The sequence below is a fragment of the Mauremys reevesii genome, linkage group 10, assembly GCF_016161935.1.
Source record: "Mauremys reevesii isolate NIE-2019 linkage group 10, ASM1616193v1, whole genome shotgun sequence".
Lineage (NCBI taxonomy): Eukaryota > Metazoa > Chordata > Testudines > Geoemydidae > Mauremys > Mauremys reevesii.
Window position 1 is genome coordinate 50,267,789 of NC_052632.1, and position 27,866 is coordinate 50,295,654.

The following is a 27,866-nucleotide window of genomic DNA, read 5'->3' on the forward strand; positions in this document are numbered from 1 at the left end:
GAGGGCAAGTGACACCCAGGTGGTGCTTCCAGGGAGAGAGCTTTCCCTGATGCACATCTCGCCTGCACTGTACACCACCCATTTCTTAGGGAGGGAGAAACTAGTGGTGGCAATACAGTGCCTTAGAGACTGCGGATCTGATGGTGAAAACAAGGAACTAGGAGACAGGACTCCCAAGTTCTGAGTTCTGCCTCCAAGCCTCAGTTTAAACCATCAGCACAATAATCAATCCTTCCCACACGCCCCATACAGTGCTGCAGGCCTCATTTAGTCAGTATTTGCAAAGTGTTTGGCAGTTGAGTTGCACAGCCCCCTTCTTCCCATTCCAAGATACAAAGAGCAGACGTGGTCTGGAGGAAGGCAACAGCCTTGCTGGGGCGAGGCAGAGCACATTCCTGTTTGGGACCTGTTCAATCTGTACAAGCCCAGGGGCAGGCTCTTCTGAACTCTGACCCCATCATCCAGCAGAACTGCCAGCTCCATACAGCTAGAGCAAGCCTCAGCCTCTCCGAGAAAGCCCTTACTTCCTGAATTCAGTGTAAAAAGCATGTGACACTGCTTTGTGAAAGCCCCAGCTCATGCGGGATTTCCATACAGCTGGCCACACGGGGGCACACTCCTATCTTTAGTCTGCCCAAGGACCCAGCTTGCGAAGACTGTAGACCCTGTCTATGAAAGGTGTTCAGGATAGATTTGCAGCGCACAGAGGACTTCAGTTTTAAATCCTCATTGTCCTCCATAAATGAGGAAAAGTTGAGGTGCCTTTATTATTCTTTTGTTCCACTCTTTCTTTCTATGGGGAATTTGCCAATGCAATATCACTGTCTTCCTTTTAAACAAGCAAAAAAAAAGGCAATAGCTGTTGAAAATAGCAATTCCAGTCCTAATAACCACTGGGAAGCATTTCTTGCTCAATTTTATCCTACTTTTTCCTACAGCAAGTTACAGTGGATCAGTATATTTGATTTGGGAGAAGTGAAGTAACAGCTGCCCAAACTGAGCTTGAGCACTCCTGAATTTTTAGGTGTTCAAATCTGAAAGGCAGGTGATAGGTGTGTGTGTGGGTGGGTGTGTGGGGAAGCTGCGCGGAGCCAGACACGCTGGACTGAGTGGCACGGTAAGGGGGCTGGGGGGTTGGAGAAGGGGTAGGGGTTCGGGGAGCAGTCAAGGGACAGGGAGCAGGAGGGGTTGGATGGGGCGGAGGTTCGGGGGCAGTCAGGGGCAGGGAGAAGGGGGTTAAGATGGGTCAGGGGTTCAGGGGCAGTCAGGGGACAGGCAGCAGTTGGATAGGCATGGGAGTCCCAGGGGTTTGTCAGCGGACAGGTAGGGGTGGGGTCCTGGGGGAAGTTGGGTGGGGTCTCAGGAGGGGCAGTTGGGGACAAGGAGAAGGGAGGCTTAGATAGGGGGTGGGGTCCCAAGGGGCAGTTAGGGGCAGGGGTCCTGGGAGGGGGTGATCAGGGAACAGGGAGCAGGGAGGGGGCGGGGTTGGATGGGTTGGGGTTTCTGTGGGGGGCAGTCGGAGGGAGTGGATGGTGGCAGGGTGAGGCTTCCCTCCTCGTGGAGTGTCCTGTTTTTTGAATGTTAAAATATGGTCTCCCTACCATCCACAGTGCAACTCTCCACTCACAGCATGCTGCCGCATGAGGTCCCCCTCCTTCCTTTCCAGTTGGTAGTGGCCAAGGGAATGCTGGGAAATGTAGTTCTTTCTCTGCTCCAGGGCTGGCTCTATAGGCAGGGAGCTACCAAGGAACTACAGCTCCCAGAGCCCCCTGTTGGTTCCTACCGCCCCTGCAAATCGGCTGCCCCAAGCAGGTGCTTGCTTTGCTGGTGCCTAGAGCCGCCCCTGTCCCTAGGGCACTGCGTACCAACAAACCCTGCCACCTCCACTGCAGTTACCCCCCCACATCTGGAAGAGTGGAACAAGCCTCACCTGGAGTAGAGCCAGCAGCCAAGTGCTGCTTCTCCCACAGCCTATCAAAGGACTGAGCTCATGCACACACAACCGTGCACCACAGGCCAACTGAGGCACCTCTTCTTTTAAGCTCACCTCACTGGAACAAAGGGCCTGTAGCACTGGAAATTCAGGAGTGGATTACTCAAGCCTTCTCTGGCTTGAACTGGCACTAGTGGGCTGCCACGTCAGACAAAGTGAGTTCAGCTAGTGAATCACCACAGCTCGGAGTGCTTGAACACAGCAGCAGCATGGCCCAGTGGTTAGAGCAGGGGACTGAGTCCAGTCTCCTGGGTTCTATTCCCAGCTCTGATAGCAACTGATTCTGTGACTGTGGGCACACTACTTACCTTCTGTGCCTCAGTTTCTCTGTGTGAAGCAGGGATACGTTTACCAAGCTCACAGAGGTGGGTGGGGACTGAGGCACTTTGTGAAGTGCTTGGAGGTCCCCAGATGGTTATTAAATACTACCTCTTCCGAGCAGGAAGGCAAACGCCCACCCCTTCAACATGGGCAGTTTCTTCTGCCCACAGAGCACCTCATCAGCACAGCAAGAGCAGGTCTCCACTCACCTCTGTTAGGTCTCCAGATCTTCTCCATGCCATGCCTCATTAGCACGATGCGGGACAGCTCCGTAAAGGACTCAGTCACGTTAAAGTTGCACAGTGGGCTGACCTCGAAGAATGTCATGCAGTTCTTCTCAGCGTAGGAACGGGCCTGCTCTGTGGGCACCTGTCGCTTGAAGGCTAGGTGAAGCCTGTTTCCAACCAAAATCCGGGGGACACCTGGAGCATGCTTTAAAAGACCATGGTTCATCTTTAGAACAGAGCAGCAAACTCACTGACACACCAGTAAACACAGACTATAACTAGTGGGCTGCTTAACTTACAGTATCAAAGGCACGTGAGGAAGCGAAACTGCCTCTGCTAGGACTGGCCACTGTGATATAAACGCTGGTGTCTAAGGAGGGACTCCTCATACAGATTAATCCATTTCAGACCTTTCCGCTCATGATTTTACAGGACATTGCCCCAAATTCCTTGGTTAACAGGCCCACAACTCAGCTGTATGGATATCCTGCTCCCTATTGCCTGCACAGTTTTAGCCTGGTAGAAGTGGGTAGCAAGAGAGAGGCTTTTCTTTCTTCTCTGACAAGGGAATGGAAGTACTTCCTCTCCACAGGGTAGTCCTCCTTTGCCTCCAAAGGTCTCCTGGACACAGCAGGGATTTCGACTCCTCTGCATCAGACCCTGGTTTTGTGGCTCATTACAACAGTTGTAACACACCCTACTGCCTGCTAATCCTCAATTGCCCACTTCATTTTAAGTGGCCTTCTACAGTGTATGTGAACCCCTTATGCTGAACAGTTTGCCCCTTATGCTGTAGTTAGCCCAGGTCTGGTCTACGCTAGGAAATTAGGTCACTATAACTACAGTTCTCAGGGGTGCGAAAAATCCACAGCATTAGGTTGATGGGAGAATTCTCACGTTGACCTAGCTACCGCTTTATGGAATCCAACTCTGGATTACCTATGCCTGTGCCAGAATCCCTCCCGTCAGTGTAGGTACCATCTTTACTGAAGCACTTCAGCTGTACCGCTGTAGTGTTTTCAGTGTAGACAAGCCCACAGACACTCTGGTTGCCTTTCCTGGACCTGAAGAAGAGCTTTGTGAACTCAAAAGCTTGTCCCTTCCATCAATAGAAGTTGGTCCAATAAAAGATCCTATTACCTCACCTACCTTGTTTCTTTTGATTATATTTGTAATCTCTGCTTTCCAGCAAGTGCCATCTGTGGGGCTCAGTAAAATCAGAGGTGTCAGCATCAACAGGCTATTCAGCATCCAAGGAGACCTGCCACTTTTACAGCACAATGATATTTCTGTGCTGGCACCAGAAGCTGCAGTGTTTATATTACTGTAGTCACACCAGGCCCTATTGTGATAGATGCTGTATGAACACATCCTAAACAAGTTGCAGTGTCACACTTACCTCGTCTATTTCCTTTATCCAGCGGTCTATCCCATCGAAGGACCAGCGGTTAGTGATGTCATACACCAAGAGAATTCCCTGCATGGAAACAAATGTGAGCCTGCTGAATTTCATGCTATGAAAACTGAAAGGGAGATGCAGCTGGAAAGACCCCTCTCCCCTGAATTTTTCAGCTGAAAGAAACGGACACTCAGCACGAGAGGCTAAAGACTGCTTACCGTGGTCCTCTGAGTTTAAAGTATGGGGATATTGTAAACTGCCCTGGGGAAGACAGCCAATTCTATTTTGACTTCCAACAGCAGTCTTTATCATGACTGAGGACATATGAGCAAGGATGAACGCAGTGGACTGACACACCAGCCCAGGAGGCATGTTTACAAGACTAGCAGTTTGGGGGATGGGGGAAGGAGTTGCCCAGTAGCATGTTTAAATGGACTATCTGAAGCAGAAACTGAGTCATTTTTACACAGAACAACTTCACATGAAGATATGTTGGCAACAAAGCTGACAAAGTTAAACCAGTACAGCACATCTAGCACACTGCCTGCACTTATTTTGCCAAGAATGGTTTCACTCTTTGTCCAGACTTTCTTTTGGTGGAGAAAACTTTACTTTGAGTGAATTCATCAATCAGGAAAGCAAGGGACTAGACTAAATAAGACATGGTACTGTGCAAGCTCCCAAACAACTGCCACTTGTGCATTGTGCACGCAGGACAGATCACTATTCTGGCTGCATCCACGTGGGACAAATCAGGCATCTGGACATTCCCTAGGTTACTCTTTCGGGTTTTATGAATGGGCTCCCTGTCTTGATCTTTTGGTTGCTGATGGCACCTAGCTACCATGACGACGAGGGCACTATAAATGCCTGTGACAGACAGGCATGGCTTTGCAAGACTTTGCTGTACTAGAGAGTATTAAATAAGTCATACGGTGCGTATACTACCTTCTCTAGAGAAGTTTTACAGCTCAGTTTCATTTTTGATACTTCACCATAAAGCTTCCTCAGTCCTGCAGTCAGAGCAGAGCAACCTTCATTGAATGGACCTTTGGTTTTCAACAGGAAAACAATTTTTAAGCTCATGCCTTGCCCTGAGGCTGCGACAAAAGAAAGCAAATAAGGTGGTAGATATAAATGTGACTGCGTGTGATGGGAGAGAAGGTGACTTTGTTGACAATCCCTTTGGATATTTACACCGAGTAACCTCTAACTATTTTTGAAGATTCAAAAGGACCAGGCCACACATCTGGGCCGAAGGAGTACACTTTGCAAGACATCCTGTTTATGTTTAGGTTGCGGTAAGGCCGTCTTGGTGGTGGGAGACGGCAATTGTGAAAAGAAGCCAGCCGTGGAAGATATATCATCAAAAGATAAAAGCATTAGAGTCAAAACAGAGAATATAAAGCTTACGAGGAAGACTAAAGATGGCCCAGAGGGAAGAATCTCAGGTTAACCGCAGGCAGTGTTGCATTTAAAAGCATCCCAGTCACCAACAGCTGATGAGAACACACATCCTAAAGAAATCTGTCCCTTCTTTCAAAAATAAAAATAAAAGCGTGAACTATTTCATCAGAGGAAAGGGCAGAATTACTGTTCTCATGTTCTGCAACAGCCTGCTGCTTGCAATGGATTGCCTAGATAGGTAGCTACACAATGCTGCTTTTAGCTCCAGGTAGTCCATTGAAGTTATAACGATCACCATCAAAAAGCTGCCAGTTGCTAACAGTTACTGCCTAGTAGCTGAAATATCACATTTCCTGCCCTGTTCTTTCATCTGGAAACTATAATGGTTGCTGTGTGGTATCTGTTGGGCAAATCTTGCCTTTTTAATGACAGCTACTATATAATGAGTCCATAGCAATACAGTGGAACATATTAGAGAAAACTTGGATTAGTGTTTCTTACTGAATCAGTCCAGTTCCAGGCTTCCCTGTACTCCCAGCACCAAGCGATGCGTCTGACCCTACAAGCACACATTTTACCACCTCTGGTTTCAAAGCATTTACCAGAAAGTGAGCAGACATTTAAATGATGCAGAGATTCTTCTCACCAAGGGTATTTGAATGAAAAACAGGAAGTTCAAGGTAATCTACTCCTACAGCTCCACTGCTACTGTTATTGTAACTGGGTTGCATAGGAAGAGTCACAATGGAAGATAGTGATTGGAACTAGAGTAGGAACAGATGAACCAACATTGTTATGACACAGAGGCTCAGCTGGAAATAACTACATCATAAGGAAAAAAACCCAGCACTGATACAAATGGTCAGAGGCCAATTTAAGTGCAAGACAAACAGGTCCAGGCTACAAAATTTAGGTCTTGCAGCAGGAATAGCATAGCCAGGCTTCTAAGCAAATGCAGCTGATGTCCCCAAAGGACAGTCAGGTCTTGGGTTGGAGTTAAAGGGTGTGCCTCAAATCAAAACAACTTGCCCTTTAGTGAGAAAAGAGTCTCGCCTCACCTCCACCCTGGATCTGTAAGCAGTGCAGTGAAGTTTTGAAGACTGCACTGACATTTCAGTGTACCGACTGGTAGAAGTCAACTGACCTACAGGATATTCCAACAGACCAGGGGGGTTACTGGTGCTACTGCACAAAAATCTGTGCTTCATTCAGTTAGAAGCACAGGATTTGCTGTACCAGATCAGACCGCAACTCCACCTAGTCTTCCAGTATCCTTGTTCTATGTCCAATACTTTAAACAAAATCCCATAATGCACCAGGTCAATTGTACAAAGCGGTATAGGGAGGGGGTGGGATTTTCCTTCCTGTTCTCCCAGGGCAGGAGCGGAGCATGTGGTTTGGATTACACTGGAGTGATGCCTGCTGGGGCATTCTAGCTATGTCAGTATTTGTACCATGTACCACTGTTATTGTCTAGTTTAGTCAAAATTTGCCAGCCATTTTATAAAGCAGTTGCAATATTTACCTCCCTTCTGTAGTTGTGGATAGCGCAAGGAAAACATATGCTTGGTGCAGCTGAACATGTGTTTTCACAATGGACTTCCCTTTAAATAGGTTTCCTTGCTTATGGAGAGTGTTTCGGGGGTGGGGTGGGGGAAGGGCCACGGCCTGGCCAGTTTTTACTATAATCTTCAATACCTCACAAAGCAACTCTAAATTCCCCTTTCTATACAGTTCAATAGCCCTGATCCATAGCATCTTCTGACCTCTACAAAGCCTGCCCACTCCTCTTTATTAGTCTCCATTAATGGGGAATTTCTGTTGCCTGCAGAAAGGTGAGCATCTATCCAAGGCCCAGTGTGCCAAAGCATAAGGTCATGAGAAAGTTGTTAAAAATCACCACCATCTGCATTATTTACATCTCCTGAGTGGGAAAAAGTTAACTTTTTAAAAATTTAAGGTTTTGCCTAAAGTACCTGATTGATAATTATTTTTAAAGTCATAAATAGCAGGCAGTGAGATCAAGAAAGTGTATGTATGTAGGGGGGAGAGGGAGGAGGCGGCAGAAAAGAAAATTTTCTTCAACAATTTTGCAAAGTTCCTATCAAGTAAGGATAAAAAAAAAAAATCACTCCAGTTCTGTGGCCTTCTATGGAGTCATCCACTAAAACAGAGAAGACAAAAATTAAGGTGCTCCCAAAAAGTAAACATACAGGTTTTTAGTTAGTTTGTTTGTTTGTTGTTGGTTTTGGGGTGTTTTTGGGAGGGAGGGGGGAGATTTTCCATGATTTCTTCATAAATCAAGGCAGCCAAAAGAGAAAACAACTTTTCCTTAACGAAGCAGAAAGTGGGATTTCTTTTTAAAAAAAATTAAACTGCAAACCAATTAGACCGAAGACATTATGCAGCTGTCTTGTTTACTTGTGGACAAAATTCCCTTAGCCAGTAGAAACAATCATGAAGTCTAATTTGTCAAGAGTCTCTTTCTGCCAAACATATGCTGTGGGATAGCATATTTAAGCACTGGAGATCTTGGACGGCAGCTCCCAAAGAGGAATATTGTGCATCAATGCAATACATCACCAGGAAGATTGTGCCAAACTATCAGTAGCTGAGTGAAAGATCAAGGCTATATACTTGCTTTGACTTCAAGAAAGAAGTAAGTATTCCTCCACTGTCAACATAAGTACTTTATATTATAATGCCATGCACACATGGACTGGAGTTTAGATTGCCAAGTGTGAAATCAAGAAATACCAAAGTTAAAGTTGTCTGTGACCCTTCACTCTGCCACCATTCCCCCGTATGTGCATTAGGATAGAATAAGCACATACTCTTTTTTTCTGCACAGGATGCATGCTACTGTCTGCACGAGACACTTTTTTTTTTTTTTTTTTTAAATATCCTATCTTTTGTTCTGCCCAATGCCTGATACCCTACAGACCATACAATGAGTTCGGCAGGTGTGCTTTGGAAACTAGCGTCACTGTTCATTTGGAACAAAAAACAGTGACAGAACCATATTATGCTGCACACATGCAAATGGAGCCTGGGATAGAGCTGCACAGGCAATCCTAACTTAGACATTGCTTCACTGAATGCTTCCCTTTTCCAACTTACAACCGCACTAAATAATGTTCTGTATGGAATTTCTTAGGTTACTTTAAAGAACAGAAGAATGCCATAGTGTGCAACTATTTGCTAATCAGAAGTAGTACAGTCTGTCACTCTAGGTACTTATATGGTTCTCATCATCATACACCTCACCAAAAAAAGGTCTGTAACCTAATAGTGCTCCTCAGAGGTAAAAGACTATTATTAACCCCATTTTGCAGATGAGCAAATTGAGGCACGGGGAGATTAAGTGACTTGTCCAAGATCACACAGGAAGTGATGGGAACTGAATCCTGATCTCCTCACTCCCAAGGCAGTACATTAGCCAGTGGATCATCCTTCCTACCTGTCCTGCACAATCAATTCACTCATCTTCATTTTTCAGATGGAAGGAGGCTGATGCATTCCTAAGCCTGCCTCATTCCACATTTTCTGATGCATTTTGAAAATGAAGTGCTGCTCGGCTTTTTGGCATGCGTACGTATCACCAATACAACACAAAGAATGAATGTGTGCTTGTCTCTCTCCCTCTCTATTAAGTGGAAGTGTCCATGTCATGTATATGTGCACATACATGCAATGAAAAAGGAATGGTCATTTGTTATTGCATAATAAAGCAGTGTGCTTACACATTTATTTTTAAAGCATTTTAACTGTGCTGAAGTTAAAGCTGATTTTCACTCGACCACCAAAAGGTATTTCTGCATAACCAAGAGGAGACGGCAGGAAAGTCCTGTAATGGCAGGGGAAATCAGAGTCCCAGGGAGAACTGCTGCTACTGCATTAGCTAGAGATGACTAGATTGGGCCTATTGAAGAGTGAGGATCTATGAAGTCTTGACAGGGTGTTTATTCTGGCTACCAATGCAATGCATGTTATTTCTGCTATGGTGTTTTGAGTATTTAATAAGTGAGCAAATTGTGGCTTGGAAAACAAGCTTTTGAGATTCTTCGAGAGAGAAAAATACAAGAAAACAAAGAAAAACAAGGTACTAGGAAATTATGTGATTGCAAAAGGCCTCAGCTTAACCCAGGTGCATGCTATTTAATAGTATGATTGTCTGGAGTTCGATATTCATTAGCAACCCTCTCCCTAGAAGGCTGCTGGGAAGGAAGGCTGGGAATAGCACCTATCCTTCTCTCTTGTTCAAGGGAAGCCGCATATAACCTGGATAGAAAAATCCTCTGAACTGGAGGACTGAAGGCATTTACTGTAACCAGAGCAGTTACATGTTGTCCTTTGCCTCCTCCTCTCACCTTGGCTTGAGTTGAGTGATTGACACAAACCATATATCTGCTGTGATCTAACCAGCTGTAAGGCAGAGCACAGCCAGCATCTGAGAAACAGCAAAAGGTGCCAAAAATTCCAGTATCCCACCAAATACTGTTAAACCATCAACTGGGTGATCAGAAATGTTGTTACTAGGCAGAGCTCCTCAATATTTTTATTGTGTTATGGCTGCAGCTTGGAGACTCCGATCCAGGCAGCCCATGGAATAATCTTAGAATGCATATTAAAAATGAACTGCAGACAGCTGTCTGGAACAATTTATGTAGCACATTCTTTGAACCTCTGTGTATTACAGCCAATGTGAAGGGTGGCTGGTCGAGTCTCCACAGTGTCTGTGGAAACAAGTTTAATTATTGGCATCCACAAGGGTGCTGAAAAGAATGACTCCTCCCCAGACTAGAAACTATCCAATACGTGAAAGAGCCACATGATTGCTGCAATGTTATTTACTCCCTACTACTCTTATAACAAGCTTAGGAGCACTAGTTGTGAGCATCAGACTAGAACAATTTACAATAGAGAAGGGAAAAAGACTAGAAGCCAAAATGGTATGTAGATTTCTGCACCATCTTAAACACAGTTAAATATGCTATGTGTACTGTATGAGACACTGCAACGGTTAATTAAACAACATTAACTACTTTGTATTAAGTCATCCCCCTGAATGTTGGGCTTTATTTTTAATACATACACATGCAAATAAAACAACTTCAAAACCAAGATTTGCATTTCTAAAGGACTGGTGATTTCCTAACAGGATGCAATTTCTGCTCATTAGTGTAAGCGCAATCTGATCTTCACAGGCATCAGAGGGTCCCAAGTGAGAGTGTCACACAAGATGTGCCATGAACAAGAAGGCAGTTTAGAGTGCCAACTGCCTGGTTGCAGAAGGGAGGGGGAGACTGGCACTCTACTGATTGATAGTAGATCCCAGCTGATCAGAATTCTGAAAATTCAGCTAATGAAGCTGGTTTGTTCGTGCTTAATGCTCAGTTATGTGCCACAAAAGTTACCGCTGTCAAAATGCTTCCCAGGTCACTCTGACAGACTAGGTTGTATTTGCACTACTGTTAGAGATGTGAAAGTTTACAATGATAGCAGGCCCTTGCTCTAGTTGTTTGCTTTAAGTTCTGAGAAATGCTATTACACACACTAGGTTGCAAACAAATTTAAAAATCAAACGGTAATCAGCTATGCAATCCCCTACAATTACAACTGCAATGTGGACACTGCCACATATCTACAATTATTCAAATATGGTGAAACCATGGCAGTGCTTGCTAACTGCACCATGGGAGGCTTAACATGGATCAGTTCAGAGGCAGTCAGATGCCTTAAGGTGTGCTACTGCTGGCTATTTCTCTTCTAGGCAAAGTCTATTTTCTTTAGTATGTGGTCTAGCAGATGGAGTAGAATCCCTAGATTCTGTTCTTGACTTTGCGACATTTTGATGGTCACCTTGATCCAGTCACAGTTCCTCTGCCTCAATTTACCCATCTATAAGATGGAAATAAATGTCCACCTTGTTGGCAGTAGAAACAAGGTGTTTGAGGCTTGATTGATATTTATGTAGAAAAATGCTTTGAGATCCTTGAATAAGAGGTGCTACTGAAGAACAAGCCAGAAATTCCAGAACTGATACCTTGGTCATGAACAAAAAGTCAGATTAACCTGGCAGAGTGAGAGAGCCTAATTCACACACGTAACCCTTTAATGTCAGGAGCGTTTTAGCGTGAGGTAAAATGCCAACTAGCAAGAGCCATAATAGTGACAGCAACAGGTCTACTGAGGGTTTTTGCTAGCTGCTCACACTTCTGACTAGAATACAACCTTGTAGGATTTTGAACATCTATGTACAGTCCAAACTCACTAGCCCCAAGATGTTAAATCAGTATGGTGGGTCTAAGTAGCTGAGGGCCTGTCTATACTTACAGCTAAATTGGCACTGCTGCGAGTGATGCAGCGGTGTTGATTTAGTGGGTCTGGTGAAGACCCGCTAAGTCAGTGGTTGAGCGTCTCCTGTTGACACAGCATGGTGTAGACACCGCTGTAAGTTGATCTAAGTAACATCGACTTCAGTTATGTAACTTACATAGCATAACTTAGGTCGACTTACAGCTTAGTGTAGATCAGCCCTTAGTTACATGAGTGGCAGATGAAGTTGTAAAAAGGCATGAGAAAAAAGGAGAAATAGGAACTGGAACAGCTGTCAAGCGTGAAGAGCTAAAGCCCTCATCACCCTCCCATTTCAATCAGAAAGAGCATGCAAGGGCAGGGTGGGGAAAGGCAAGCAAGCCCCAGAAGGCAGTGATCAGTTTGCTTTTCCAGACGTCCTAGCCTGTCTCTTAGGCGCACTCTTCTGACATGACAGCAACTGAGTTAGCCATCAACACACACCATTCTTTCCTATTTATTTTCTCTGCCTGAATTCCCGAAGTCTGAGCTGCACTAACAGCATCTGCCGGGAAGCTGCTCACACAGGTTTCAGTGATGCTTCCCCATTCTTCCCTGCCTCAAGAATTTAAATTCATGTAGTGAGAGCAGAGGCTAAGAACACTGAGGTACTACAGAATAGCTTCCATGAAGACCTTTCTGCGGTAGATGCAGAAATTCAAGCTGGAGAGAGGTCAGAAAGATTAGAGCGCTGTACCCTCAGTGGACAATTATTCCAGGTGGTGAGCTATTTGGCACAGTTACGACAGGAATGGCAGCACCTACTACACAGAGGCACAGCCCCAGGCTGTGATTTACATGTGTTGGATCTTCCCCATCCCAAATATGGGGAGGGGCAACAGGGGGCTGTTCAAGTTAGGACACCAACTTAATCACACATTCCATTTGAACAGTTTGTAACTTATTTGTAGCATCCAAGGTCACTATTAACAGAAAAGATTAGAGACAAAAGTATTTCCAGTTAGGTAATTGAGTGCGTGTTTGACAGAGCTTTGGGTAAAGTTTACAAGAGTACCTAAATCTCCCTGAGTTTCACAGTGCTCAAATCACTTTGAAAATGGGACTTAGATGCTCTTGAAAATGTTGCCATTTGTGACTACTCTGCTTTTCTGTTTTCTTGTAGTCAGTTTCCCCTGTCTGTATGCACCTTTCATCCAACAGCGAAGAGGAAAAGTGACATTCTACCACCATAAAAAACTGGCAGGGGGCTCAGGGGTAGATATAGGGCTACTTAAAGAGGCTGTTAAAGTACTGGGGGGGAGCCCATAGTGAGGATTTCAAAGATGAGAAAATGGAGGCACAGATAGGCTGGAGTGCCTTGTAGATCTCTCACATTCAGGAGAAGAATTAGGACTAGAATGCAAATGTCCCAAGAGTCACTTGTTCTACCCACTAGGCAACACTGCCTGCAACAGCCTATTGCTAATTCTGACGAAGACCCAGTTAGGGAGAAACGCACGATTGTTAACTAATGAACACTAATAGACAAAGGCAGCATTTCAGACCACAGCCTAAAGAATTTAGCCTAATGTTCTACTGGCCTGTATCACTGTTACTGCATTTTAAAGCCCTTTTGGCTAGGCTCTTAATTGGTACTGCTTTCCTTCAAGCCTAGACAAACCTTTTAACCTTTTTAAAGCAGTAGGTAGCCAAGTGAGTTAAATCACCTATTCCTTGTCTAAGGAGATGGCGTGGCTTTGTCGCTTGCCCTACTGTACTCCAATCATGTGTCCATGGCTCCAAGCACCACCTAGTCAGGTGGGTTTGTTTGCTTAGGCTGAAAAGGGGACTATTCTTCATTGTTCAATATCTGAAATTGGCTAATCTTGGACAATGAGGTTTGAATCCTGATACTTCCAATGACTGACTTTTTCCAGAAGATCAAAGCATGTGCCCAAATGAGGTGGCCCATAAAAATGTGTAATGTTGTTTACCAAGTCCAGTGACTCAAACGCTGATAGTGTGCAATCTGGAGATACAGCAAAGTGTTCAAAACACATGATTCCTCCTTGTTAATGCAGACTAATCTCCTCTCACAGTCCAGAGCTCAGGCTGAATGAGAAGATGTATGGCACGGGAAAGGAAATCGTCAAGGCAGATTCTCTTCCCATGCTGAGATTGCTTCCCGGTCCATGGTAATTAGGACCAAATTTCTTAAAGAAACTTCCACAGAGGTTTTGCTCTCCCCACTCCATTCATTCTCCACACCACAGTCAGGCGCAACCTCCCTGAAGAGGAGATGCTTCTCAGATCAAGCGGCTGCCTGGCATTTATACCTAGGAGCCTGAGACTCTGCTCTTGGTGAATGGTAGCTTTCAATCAGAGGAAAGGGCAGAGGTGCCAGTCTAGTGCGAAGTCTGTAGGAGCCTGTTCAAGAGCCAGAAGGTGGTGTTAAGAAATTAATGCACCAAAGCCCATCCTTGCAGCAAATTCAGCCTTCTGATGCAACCAGTCCCATCTCTTTGCTTGGCTTCTTAAAGAGCAGTTTAAACTAGAATGGCCCTTTTCCTGAAACATGAGGCCAGCTTCATGAGAAACAGCGGGCATAATTTATTTAAAGGGACATTCTGCAATGTTTTAGTCTCCATACAAAGGCACCCTGAGATCTGCACAAATATTTCAGTGAAAGCTCAGGCTACACAGTGCATTCTACACTATGAAGGACAGTAGGCACCAAACTGAAGGCAGCTGTTAAAATTTAGAATTAGTGATCACTCTATTCCTCTATATAATATGATTTCAAGAACGTCACGCTATGTGTCACTCTGAATCCTAGAGTGTGAAGTGATGGAAACAGCTACAAACATGGTTAAAAGCTATTTTTGTTTAGAATACGACCAGGTGCAATCATTACAGGGATTTGTGGTCTGTAACTGCCTAATTTCTAAGTTCTCAGCCTTTTTTTTTTTTTTTAACCACATGATTTTACAAATTACAGCATGGGCTTTCAGCTACTAGTATTGAGTGAAGGTTCTATTACAAACCACATAGTGGAAGGATCCCTGGGCTTCCTGTCCTTAGCCTCCAAAAAGTGCCCAAGTTTCACACAAACGCTTGTCTCGTGAGAACAATGCTATGAGGTTGCAGTGGAAATTGCATTCACATGCTGCAGAGAGGTTTTCATTTAGTATCCTTTTGCTTTTTAATAGGTCAGCTCACTCACTATTTACACTCAACCTTTAGGATCACTTAACAAGCAAGAGAGGTGCACCACAAGCTGTGCAGAATCCAGAGATTTTGAGGAAGACAGAAGTTGTATCTTGCTACATAAGCCCCCTGCTGGCTGTCAGCTCTATCTACATCCCTGCACACAGTCCTTTGTTTACACTAAAATGACCCCCTCCACCCAGATCAGCTGTAAGGTCTGGTCTAAAAATCACATTCCTCACAGACTGCTTCTAGGTGGCAAGGTATGCAGGGAAGGTAAGTGAGGCATACTTTCCATATCGATAAACGCTTTCAAGCTTTAATTGGTCACTGTGGAGTGCTGGTGTGGGCATTGTTGGACGTGTGCAAACACCAGCAGTTCCAGATTCTGCCATTCAAAGGAAACATCCAACGCTCTTGTATAGGGGAGGGAGGGAAGCTACTGCCTAAGAAAATGCTCCATTTGGGACTGAAAGTCAGCTCTCCCAATTCAGTTTCAATAAGAGGCTACCCCTCCAAGCCACCGTGTCACATCACAAGTCATTCCAACAGACAGCAGTGCTGAGGACAGGCCTAGTTACAGGAATGAAGTGGTTATCCAATGCAGCCATCTTGCATTATTTATTTTGATTTCTAGTGGTATAACTAGGGTGATCATATTTCCCAAAGGGAAAAACGGGACATCACATGGGTCTGAGCCGCTCACCCAAGCCCTGTCTCCCCCACCCACCTTCCCCCCCATCATTGTTCACTCAAGCCCTGCCTGCCCCTTGTGCAGGGCTGGGATCGCTGCTCAGTCGAGCCCTGCTTGCCCCTGCCCAAGCTCTGCCTTCCCCTCCCAGAGGCTGGCACTGCCACTCGCCCCCGCACATTCCTCCGCACCCCACTTTTTTGATCACCAGTTAGCAAGAGCAAACGGGACAAATGCCCACTTTTGCCAAAAAAGTCGGGATGGCTGGGACAGGGCTTAAAAAAGGGACTGTCCTGGTCAAAATGGGACACATGGTTACCCTAGATTTAACTCCATTCCAGTTGTCCAGTTCTGACATGGTAAGAGGTTGCTACACACTGCAAGCCTGTTTCTTTAGCCTTTTGTTTCTCCTTCAATTTTGTACTTGTATTGTAGTAGTGCCTAGAGGCCCCAGTTGTGGACCAGGTCCCCCTTGCACTAGACACTGTACACGGATCTAGAGATGTCCCTGCTCCAAACAACTCTGACACACCCCCATTTGTGCATATGCTGATCAGAAGGGCAGGGCCAGGACATTGGAAGGGAAACACAAGATGCTGGATGGTGCTGTTGGGCATTAACTTGCTTCCCATTAGTCTGGAGAACTTTGATGGTGAGCAGGCCCAGTCCAGCATAGCAATGCTGGTAGTGCTTACCTGAGCACCTCTGGAGTAGGATCTGAAAATGGTGCAGAACCTTCCCTGGCCAGATGTGTCCCTGAAACAGAAAATCCAACAAATTGAGAAGAGTTAGACAGACAAGCCTGGAGAACCCCCTACTGACATTGCTGACGGGAGACTGAAGTACGAACCAATCCATCAGTGAGTCACACCTGATCTCTTTGTATGTGCATAGTATCTGGATGCTCAGCAAGATGCTTTTACATGATTTTGGAAAGTTTTTCCTCCCCAGTAGGTGACCACCTTTAGGATATACCAGGAAGTCCCCTGCTGCAGTCATCATCCTTCCGGTGGAGCAGTACTCTATTTGCACCTTCTCAGCACTACTCTATGATTAGGGCTGCCAATTTGTCACAGCATTTTTTAAATCAAAAATTACAAAGCAGTCATGGTAAATTTAGTAAAAATAACGGATTTGGGGATTTTTAAAATAGAAAATGCTGTGATTGTAAGGAGGGGTCGCAGCAAGGGGGCTGAAGAGCAAGCCCATCCTGCAGGAGTGGCTCACTACTCTGAGCATGGTGACTTGGCACACAGGGTCACAGCACCGCTCAGGTTTGGCCTGGCTGTCCCCTCATCATGATGATGGGCCAAACATGAGAGGTGCTGTGATCCTGCACACCAGGTCACCATACACAGAGTGAGGAGCCAGGCCCAGCCCTGTGGGACAGAAGCAATCGCTGCAGGGTGAGTCACAGAGACAAGTCATGGACAAAACAGGAAAATCAGTGTATCCATAACAAACCTGCAGCCCTCTCCAAGACGAGCCAAGAGGCAAACCGAGTCACTATTCAAAAGGGCAAGGCATCTTCTCTTTAATTTCGCTCAGCTCCGAGCGAGACTGGGCTAGGAATCCCTTCTCTGGCAATGGTGCAGACCTAGCCTACCTTCTTAATATTTTTATTTGAACTTTAAAAAAAAAAAGGGGGGGGGCAATGAGGGTCCTCCTTGAGCTCATCAGTTCAGAAGCCTTTACTAAAGGGAAGCTGTATTAGTGACCCTTTTTGGCTGTAGGAGAGACCTTTACACCCAATCCTCCTTGGCCACCATGTGCGCAATACTTCACAGCACACCATCCTTGGGAACAGCACACAGGCACGATAGGGTGCATTACAGACACTAAACACCTCAACTCTTTATTTGTCATTCTTTTAAGTTAATGTCAAGTTTTAAATAAACAGAATTTCAATGAGCATTTGTGGACATCTGGGAGATTATGCTGGAGCACAGCACAGTGATCTAAGTAGTGTCTACTGAAGTGCAATCCGAGGTCAGGCTAACGAGACAGTGCACTGGGATGCCTGTTGTGTCCATTCGATACTGATCTAGGAGGTGCACGTCAACAAGCAATGTGAAATCACCCTGGATCAAGTTTCCCAGAGACTCAATTTCAGACTCTCATTAGCTGCATGATAGAGTCAGATGTGCTTTAAGTTTCAACACAGCACTGCACTCAGATTAAGCTTTGAAATGTCACATTATGGAACCTGGGCATCACTGTGACAGCTCAATGGGCAGTTATGGTCAAAACAAACAAACAAAATATTAGATTGCATAAGGAGTAGGATGGTGATTAATACTGAGACTATTATAATGCCGTTATATAAATCAAAAGGTGTGGCCTCATCTGGATAGTGCGTATGGTACTGCTCATTGCCTCTACAAAAAGATATTTCAGGATTAGAGGGGTTCAGAGAAGGACAACGAAAAAGACAAAAGGCCTAGGAAAATTCTCCTCTGAAGAATTACTGAAAAGACTAGGACTGCTACCTTTGAAAGAAGATGAGTAAGAGGGGACACGATAGATAGGGATTGCTATCCATATAAGCAGCAAAGGAAGATTGGAAACTTCTGTTCTCCCTGTCACATAACAGGACAGTCAATCAAATGAAAAGGGGAATTCAAAGCCAGTAGAAGGAAACATCTTTTCACACATCTAATTCAACTATAGAACTCAGTGCAACAGAATGTGGAGTCCAAGAACTTAACAGGATTCAAACAGAAATGGAACATTTACAGGAACAACAAATATCCAATGTTTTCATAATGGTACACAGTTTGTGGAAGGGATATTAAAACCTCATACTTCAGGGCTTAAGTCAATCTCTATTAGATCAGGGTGAGACCTATATGGGGGGCAGATTCCCCTCACCTTCCTGCCTCAGGTCTTACACGTTCCTCTGAAGCACCTGGTGCAGACCCCGATGCAAGATTCTAGACTAGATGGACCACAAATCTGATCCAGTCTTGCAATTCCTACCTACCCACCAAGGACACTTCATGCAAATATCACACTCCATTCTCATTATTCTCTGCTACAGAGTCATGTTATTGCAGTAAGCCCTGTTCCCAAGAAACTGAATGCAGCCTATGCCCTTTTAGTTTTGGGGTCTGTTCCCTGCTCATCATAGGGCTCCCCCTCACTCCAACTCTTAACCTAAAGGGTGGAAGCCAGGGCCCAACAAAATCCAGGGCCAGCTCTCTGGAAACAGACGTGGAGCCCCACAACCAGGTTTATTTCCTTCTTTCCCTCATGTAGTTCTTTCCCTGTGTAATCTGGGAAGCCAGGCATTGTAGCTGAAAAAGGATTTTTTTATTTATTTATTTTTTTTTTAAACGTGCAGGAAGGTTGTGTGGGAATTGGGTGACATGCTGGAGGAGGAGCAAATGGGACCACACTGGGAATAGAGGATGGTGGTCTTGTTGCTGGGACTGGGTGTGCAGATGGTGCGGGCTGACTATAGTTTTACAGTGTGGGAATCCAGCTAACAAAAAATGTTGGTTATGTATTCCAAATTTTCATGGGCCACACACTGAAAAGAGGATCTGTATTAATGCTGCAATGTGAGTTACTATGATGAAGAGGGACATTAATTGCACCGAAGCAGCTTAGGTAAATTGTGCCTGGAGATTAGGTGTGTCATCTTTATAGTGCACTGAAATCTCGTGAACTAAGGGTGCAAAGCTCTCAACAGGACCACAGCAAAGCACTACATTATATCGGCAACATTTCAGCTCTCCCCTTGGGTGTGCTACTTACTAAACAAGAAACGGTCTGGTCATCACCAGGTTATTCTAATGAAAAGAACTAGGAGTCCAGTGGCCCTTGAAGAATTCCACATGGATTTCAACAATTTCCACCCCACCATCAACCTCACCTTGGACCAGTCCACACAAGAGATCCACTTCCTGGATACTACAGTGCAAATAAGTAATGGTCACATAAACAGCACCCTATACTGGAAACCTACTGACCGCTATACTTACCTACATGCCTCCAGCTTCCATCCAGGACACATCACATGATCCATTGTCTACAGCCAAGCCCTAAGATACAACTGAATTTGCTCCAATCCCTCAGACAGAGACAAACACCTACAAGATCTTTATCAAGCGTTCTTACAACTACAATATCCACCTGGGGAAGTGAGAAAACAGATTGACGGAGCGAGATGGGTACCCAGAAGTCATCTACTGGCCACCACTTACAGCCCCCAGCTAAAACCTCTCCAGCACATCATCAACGATCTACAACCTATCCTGGAAAACGATCCCTCACTCTCGGACCTTGGGAGGCAGGCCGGTCCTTGCTTACAGACATCCCCCCAACCTGAAGCAAATACTGGCGCCGGTGCTCTCTGTCCCCAGCAGGCGCGGGCCCCCAGCTTCTCTCCGGGGCTGCCGGGGCCAATGCCTTCTGTCCCGGGGCAGGCGCGGGGCCATGGCTTCTTTCCCGCTCCAAGAGGAGCCGAGGTTCCCCGCCTGCCGGGGACAGAGAACTCCAGCTGCGGGTGCCGGTGTTCTTTGTCCCCGGCAGGTGCGGGGCTGCGGCTCCTCTTGAAGCGGGAGAGAAGCCGCGGCCCCGCACCTGCTGGGGACAGAGAGCACCGGCACCCACAGCCCCGGAGTTCTCTGTCCCTGGCAGGCGGGGGGGCTGCAGCTCCTCTCCCCTGCTGGGCACTAGGCGGTGCACCTCAATGCACCGCTTTGGGGACCACTGAAAAACTGACTGGTTTGAAACCCCGCTATACCGCGACCCCGCATTTAGCACGATGGAATTTTTTGGACCCCAAAGGTCGCGTTATAGCGGGGTTTCACTGTACTCACCAGCAACTACACACAACACCATAGAAACACTAACCCAGGAACCAATCCCTGTAACAAACCCCAGTGCCAACTCTGTCCCCATATCTACTCTAGCGACACCATCAGAGGACCCAACCACATGAGCCACACCATCAGGGGCTCATTCACCTGCACATTTACTAAATGTGATATATGCCATCATGTGCCAGAAATGCCCCTCTGCCATGTACATTGGCCAAACCAGACAGACAGTCTCTACGTAAAAGAATAAATGGACTCAAATCAGATATCAGGAATGGTAACATACAAAAGCCAGTAGGAGAACACTTCAATCTCCCTGGACATTCAATAACAGATTTAAAAGTAGCCATCCTTCAACGAAAAAACTTCAAAACCAGACTTCAAAGAGAAACTGCAGAGCTACAATTCATTTGCAAAATTAACACCATTAATTTGGGTTTGAATAGGGACTGGGAGTGGCTGGCTCACTACAAAAGCCATTTTCCCTCTCTTGGTATTGACATCTTCTCATCAATTATTGGGAGTGGACCACATCCACCCTGACTGAATTGGTCTTGTCAACACTGGTTCTCCACTTGTAAGGTAACTCCCTTCTCTTCATGAACAGTATATTTATGCCTTCATCTGTAATTTTCACTGCATGCATCTGAAGAAGTGAGGGGGTTTTACCCACAAAAGCTTATGCTCAAATAAATCTGTTAATCTTTAAGGTGCCACTGGATTCCTCGTTGTTTTTGTGGATACAGACTAACACGGCTACCCCTCGGATTCTAACGAAAAGGGGAAGGAGCAGTAGGCTTGCATTTCTTACAGCATTACAAGTGAATTGAAGCATGCTTTCAAAAGCTATCTATATTCTCTTTCCAGTCATGCAGAGACTTCACCATGTTCGGAGACACTGGGCCTGCTGCCAAGATAGCTTAGAAACTTAAACTCACCAGAGTTCCAACTTGACCCTTCTGCCATCCAGCAAGATAGTGGTGGTCTTGTAGTCAATTCCTGCAAAGAAACCAACAAAAGCTGAACAAACACTGAGCAGGTCTTTAGAGACACAAACATGCAATCTACTTTCCCCAGCTGCTGACAGTTCTGCAAACCTTTGAACCATAGAAGATGCTGCTTCATCCCAATACACTATCAAGTACATATGGAGTGCTTGGAAGTAGAGTGATCACTAAAGTAGCTCCACTGGAAAGCACTTTGCTTTGATGCAAGAATTACCCTTCCCTCAACCGTGTTTAACCCTTTTCATCATATCCAGGTGTGATGGGTTGAATCACAGAACCCTCCTTGGAAGCTGCCACCTAATGTGCCAAGACTACTTCTGCCCCTGCTTTCCTGCCATCAACTTAGGACTTTAGTGCCCTGCCTGGTTTGAGCCAGGCTCGCTAGCCTGCTGCAAACCCAGACCCAGGGTCTGAATTTCTTGCCCCAAAGCTGCAGACTTAACTGAAAGCAGCTTACAAAAGTGTTCCTGTCTTTAACACTCAAATGCCCAACTCCCAGTGGGGTCTAAACCCAAATAAATCCATTTTACCCTGTATAAAGCTTATACAAGGTAAACTCATAAATTGTTCGCCCTCTATAACACTGATAGAGAGATATGCACAGCTGTTTGCCTCCCCAGGTACGAATACATACTCTGGGTTAATTAATAAGTAAAAAGTGATTTTATTAAATACAGAAAGTAGGATTTCAGTGGTTCCAAGTAGTAACAGACAGAACAAAGTGAATTACCAATAAAATAAAACATGCAAATCTAAACCTAATCAAAGAATCATAGAATCTCAGGGTTGGAAGGGACCTCAGGAGGTCATCTAGTCCAACCCCCTGCTCAAAGCAGGACCAATTCCCAACTAAATCATCCCAGCCAGGGCTTTGTCAAGCCTGACCTTAAAAACCTCTAAGGAAGGAGATACCACCACCTCCCTAGGTAACCCATTCCAGTGCTTCACCACCCTACTAGTGAAAAAGTTTTTCCTAATGTCCAACCTAAACCTCCCGCTCTGCAACTTGAGACCATTACTCCTTGTTCTGTCATCTTCTACCACTGAGAACAGTCTAGATCCATCCTCTTTGGAACCCCCTTTCAGGTAGTTGAAAGCAGCTATCAAATCCCCCCTCATTCTTCTCTTCTGCAGGCTAAACAATCTCAGTTCCCTCAGCCTCTCCTCATAAGTCATGTGCTCCAGCCCCCTAATCATTTTTGTTGCCCTCCGCTGGACTCTCTCCAATTTATCCACATCTTTCTTGTAGTGTGGGGCCCAAAACTGGACACAGTACTCCAAATGAGGCCTCAACCAGTGCTGAGTAGAGGGGAATGATCACATCCCTCGATCAGCTGGAAATGCCCCTACTTATACAACTCAAAATGCCATTAGCCTTCTTGGCAACAAGGGCACACTGTTGACTCATATTCAGCTTTTCGTCCACCGTAACCCCTAGGTCCTTTTCTGCAGAACTGCTGCCCAGCCATTCGGTCCCTAGTCTGTAGCAGTGCATGGGATTCTTCCGTCCTAAGTGCAGGACTCTGCACTTGTCCTTGTTGAACCTCATCATATTTCTTTTGGCCCAATCCTCTAATTTGTCTAGGTCCCTCTGTATCCTATCCCTACCCTCCAGCGTATCAACCACTCCTCCCAGTTTAGTGTCATCTGCAAACTTGCTAAGGGTGCAGTCCACACCATCCTCCAGATCGTTAATGAAGATATTGAACAAAACCGGCCGCAGCACCGACCCTTGGGGCACTCCACTTGATACCGGCTGCCAACTAGACATGGAACCATTGATCACTACCCGTTGAGCCCGACCATCTAGCCAGTTTTCTATCCACCTTACTGTCCATTCATCCAGCCCATACTTCTTTAACTTGCTGGCAAGAATACTGTGGGAGACTGTATCAAAAGCTTTGCTAAAGTCCAGAAATAGCACATCCACTGCTTTCCCCTCATCCACAGAGCCGGTTATCTCATCATAGAAGGCAATTAGGTTAGTCAGGCATGACTTGCCCTTGGTGAATCCATGCTGACTGTTCCTGATCACTTTCCCCTCCTTTAAGTGGTTCAAAATTGATTCCTTGAGGACCTGTTCCATGATTTTTCCAGGGACTGAGGTGAGACTGACTGGCCTGTAGTTCCCTGGATCTTCCTTCTTCCCTTTTTTAAAGATGGGCACTACATTAGCTTTTTTCCAGTCATCCGGGACCTCCCCCGATCGCCATGATTTTTCAAAGATAATGGCCAATGGCTCTGCAATCTCATCGGCCAACTCCTTTAGCACCCTTGGATGCAGCGCATCCGGCCCCATGGACTTGTGCTCGTCCAGCTTTTCTAAATAGCCCCGAACTACTTCTTTCTCCACAGAGAGCTGGTCACCTCCTCCCCATACCGTGCTGCAGAGTGCAGCTGTCTGGGAGCTGACCTTGTCTGTGAAGACAGAGGCAAAAAAAGCATTGAGTATACTAGCTTTCTCCACATCCTCTGTCACTAGGTTCCCTCCCTCATTCAGCAAGGGGCCCACACTTTCCTTGACTTTCTTCTTGTTGCTAACATATGATTCTAACATATGATGCTAACATATAATACAGTAATATAACTGAATACAAGTAAAATCTCACCCTTAGAGATGTTTCAATAAAAGTTTCTTTTCTCAGACTGGATGCCTTTCTAGTCTGGGCACAATCCTTTCCCCTGGAACAGCTCTTGTTCAAGCTCAGGTGGTAGCTAGGGGATTTCTCATGATGGCTGCCCCTTTGTTCTGTTCCACCCACTTATATATCTTTTGCATAAATCGGGAATCCTTTGTCCCTCTGGGTTCCCACCCCTCCTTACTGGAAAAGCACCAGGTTAAAGATGGATTCCAGTTCAGGTGACATGATCAAGCCTTCATTCCCCCCAGCCTGACTCACAGGAAGGCTTGCCTGCAAACAGAGCCATCCACAGTCAATTGTCCTGGTTGATGGGAGCCATCAAGATTCCAAACCACCATTAATTGCCCACACTTTGCATAATAACAATAGGACTTCAGAGTTATATTTCATATTTCTAGTTTCAGATACAACAGTGATACATTTATACAAATAGGATGAACACACTCAGTAGATTATAAGCTTTGTAATGATCTCTTACAAGAGAACTTTTGCATGAAGCATATTCTGGTTACACTATATTTACTCATTAGCATATTTTTATAAAATCCTATAGACTGCAATGTCACACCAGGTCTTCCAGAAAAAACTGAAGATCTTGGTTACATGGAATGTATTAACTTATACAACTACCCTGAATGGAAGTGCTGAGTATTAAGTTCAAGCTTTTACGTTGATTAACTGGAGAGTTGGCAACTTTACATCAAAGGAGCTTTTAATTTATTAAGGGTATGGCTACACTTACAAGTTGCAGCGCTGGGAGTTACAGCGCTGGTCATGCAGCTGTGTGTAGGGGCGGGCTGGTGTGGTGGCACACTGACAGCTAGCAGCTGTGTGCGCTGTGGCCACACACAGCCAGCAGCAGCCCAGCGTTGTATTGAGAGGTGCATTGCAGCAGCTATCCCACAACACCACCACCGTTGTTTTTTGAGCTTTGGTGGGAAGTGTGGGGGAAGAAGGAAAGGAGTGTCATTCCGTCCGTGTCCGTGGCCGCGCGTGCCATCCATCATCCTCTTCCCGCATTCTGTCCCGCAATTGCGGCGCCATGTTGTGTCTTCTTGTTTTTCTCCTTTGGGAATGGAGAGCTGAGAGCTGCTGACTGGATGATGTCGCCAGCCAGCTGCTTGGCAGTCGAGCGTTCCTTCAGCTATCAATTCCTTCAGCTCCAAAGTGATAGCGATGATCGTGATTCTCCTCCCGCCTCGATTCTCAAAGTGCTTGACACATTCACAGAAATGCTCAGCACCGAAATGCCGCGCCGCTGAACGCCGCTCGGGGCTCGGGAACAAAGTGGGATCATGTGGGACTACATGAAGTGGGAAGTCTGGGATGACTGCAGAACTTTATGAGAAAAAAAGCTTTCAAGAAACTGTACTTTCATGGGACTGTCACTGCTGCGCCGCAACCGGCGCAAGGACAGCTGCCTGACGGCTGCCCTGCTGGTGGTGGAAAAGGGTGGCTGGATGCAATCTGGAAGCTAGGCAAATCCACAGAACCAGGTCGGTCGGAAGGAAGGAGTTTGGAATGGAATGATTGGAGAATGCAAGTTTGTGTGCAAAAGGCCCTAAGAGAGACCCATCCTGGGAGACGTGCAAGACGTGCAGGAGGACATGGTGGGAAATGGGTTTCAAATGGGTTGGACTGTCAGGGAGGGCAATATGGGGGGCATATTGGCATTCTGGCCCCCCACCTGGCATCAAATCGTTAATCGAAAAGGGTATTTATCTATCTGGTTCTCCAGGCTGGCGAGGCGCTTGTGGGCGTTTCATTGACAGCCACAGGCTGGCCTGGCAAGATGCATGATGCACGCATGTTCTGTGGGAGAAGAGTGCAGAGGGAGATGCAGGCAGGGACTTTTCCCCAGACAGGGACATCACCAGACACATGAAGGAACAAATGCCCCCCGCTTTAGGGACCCGTGACTTGCCCATTGCCCTATACAGGGAAACCCTATACAGAGGCGGACGAGCGCAAGGAGCAAGGACCCCAGCCGAAGCGAGTGAGGACTGGTGTGGTTTAAAGCTGCGCCATGCTGGCTGCTGGCGTTTAAGACGCTGGGAAAGCAGCATCCCAAAGCTATATCGGGGTATATAGCTCTCTCCATAATATTTGTGAAGGGAAGGTGAATCCATAAGTTGAGCAAAGGAGGACCAAGGTTCAATGAGGTGAGGCTGAATATGCACAGCCAGAGAGCAGGAGGCTGCAGCTAGCCAGCAGAGGGGGGCAAGGATTAGGGGGGAGGAGAGGGGGGAATTGATGAGGTGAGGCTGAGGCAGTAAAAGCCAGCTTGCTTGTTGGAGCCTTGCACTGTTTACACCTAAATTCTATTATCCTAAAAATGATTTTGTTAATATCTTGCTTCTTTTCTTTAATTACTCTTTCAAGATATCTTATACTATCTACTGTTTTCAAAAGCAAAGAAGAGAAAAGTTTTAAAGAAAAATTCAAACAGACAGACAGACAACAGACAGACAGACAACACACAAGAGGAAGGGTGTGGGGTTGGTTGAATATACAGTCACAAGTTGAGTGCATAGGTCTGGTCTGGCTGCTTGTTGCACGGCCCTGCCTGGGGTGGTGAGGTATACTGCTGGGTTGTGGGCAGTGAGGGGTATGGTAGGGGGGGGTCAGGGTGGGTGGGGGAAGGGTAGGGTGGTGGGCTGGTTGGTGGTGGGGGAAGGTGTTGGTGCTGAAGGAAGGGGGGCTTGAGCTGGCACTGGGGAAAAGCTTGGGGACTGGGTGGGATTGGGGGGGCTGGGCTGTGCCGGGGGGCTGGGGCTGCCGGGGCTAGCTTGCGCTTGAGACAGTCCGGCAGCCGACAGGATCTCCAGCTTTCTTCTTGTTCTGCAGCTCTTTGCCCAATGTCTTTCTCGGCCTCTCTTTTGCCACTCTTTTGCTTTCCTTCTCCTCTCTTCTTCAGCAGCTTTCTTCTCTCTCTGTCCCAGTTGCTCTCTCTTCTCTGCAGCATCTCCTCTTCAACTCTCTCTTTTCTCTTCTCTATTTTTGCCCAGGTGCTCTTGTAGAAACACTCCAGTGTTGAAGGATACAACTGACAGACTACAAACAAGCAACAGGGTGAATCTCCAGACATGAATTGTTTGTATCCACTATCTCCACTTTAACTTTCTTTTACACGAGCATAACACACCACAACATTCTTTTCCCCACGACGCATGGGTGGAGGTAGAAGTGAAAGTGTGAGGAGAAGGAGGGAGGGGGCTGGGGGGGGTGAGTGATGCTGAGGTAAGGGTGGTGGATAGAGGTGCAGAGGAGGCAGAGAGTGGGTCTATCTACATACTCTCTATCTTCACTCTAAGAGTCTCTTTAACATTTTCAGAGGAGTTAGATATGCAAGATATCTCTGGATGCCCCCCACTGAGGACAGCGAGCAGCTCTTTACAACTCTGTGGAGACAACAAGGACCCTGGTTCCTTCCTGATCCCCACGCGGTCCCCCTCGTGTGTGAACAGTGGCGCGGACGCTGGGACAAAGACTGGCGCAAGCGTGACTGGGGCAACTATAAACCAGGCATTGACCAGGCATGAGCTGCTCTGGCTGGCGCTCTATTTGAACTTTTGCTCTGATATAAGATTGCAGATTACGCGATGTGATAGACCACATCAGCGGGCTATTCCATGCTAGGCGGCTGGCTCTCATGCAGCATTCCCCCCCTTCCAACCAGAAACTGCAGAAAGAAATAACTCCAGAAAATTGCGTGCTGCTTCCTCTGCTGCCTGTGCTGCGCTGCTGCTCTGCCCTGCCCCTCCTGGCTCTGGCTTGGCTCCTGATCCTGGCTGCCCATCCCTCGGTGTCTTCCTCCATCCCCCCCCCCCCCCCCCGCCTCCCCCTCGC

The 27,866-nt window shown here is 46.2% G+C and overlaps 1 protein-coding gene across 1 annotated transcript in view; it reads right to left on the reverse strand.

Moving 5' to 3' along the window:
* The window catches only part of RAB40C (RAB40C, member RAS oncogene family), a 65,110-nt gene that overhangs the window by 3,416 nt on the left and 33,828 nt on the right, over positions 1 to 27,866 (reverse strand). Inside the window, exons 3-6 of the mRNA XM_039492514.1 lie at positions 21,307 to 21,367; positions 16,238 to 16,298; positions 3,941 to 4,018; positions 2,524 to 2,746 (exon numbers count right to left, since the gene is read on the reverse strand). Of these exons, the coding sequence (XP_039348448.1) occupies positions 2,524 to 2,746; positions 3,941 to 4,018; positions 16,238 to 16,298; positions 21,307 to 21,367 (423 nt within the window). The remainder of the gene's footprint in view (positions 1 to 2,523; positions 2,747 to 3,940; positions 4,019 to 16,237; positions 16,299 to 21,306; positions 21,368 to 27,866) is intronic.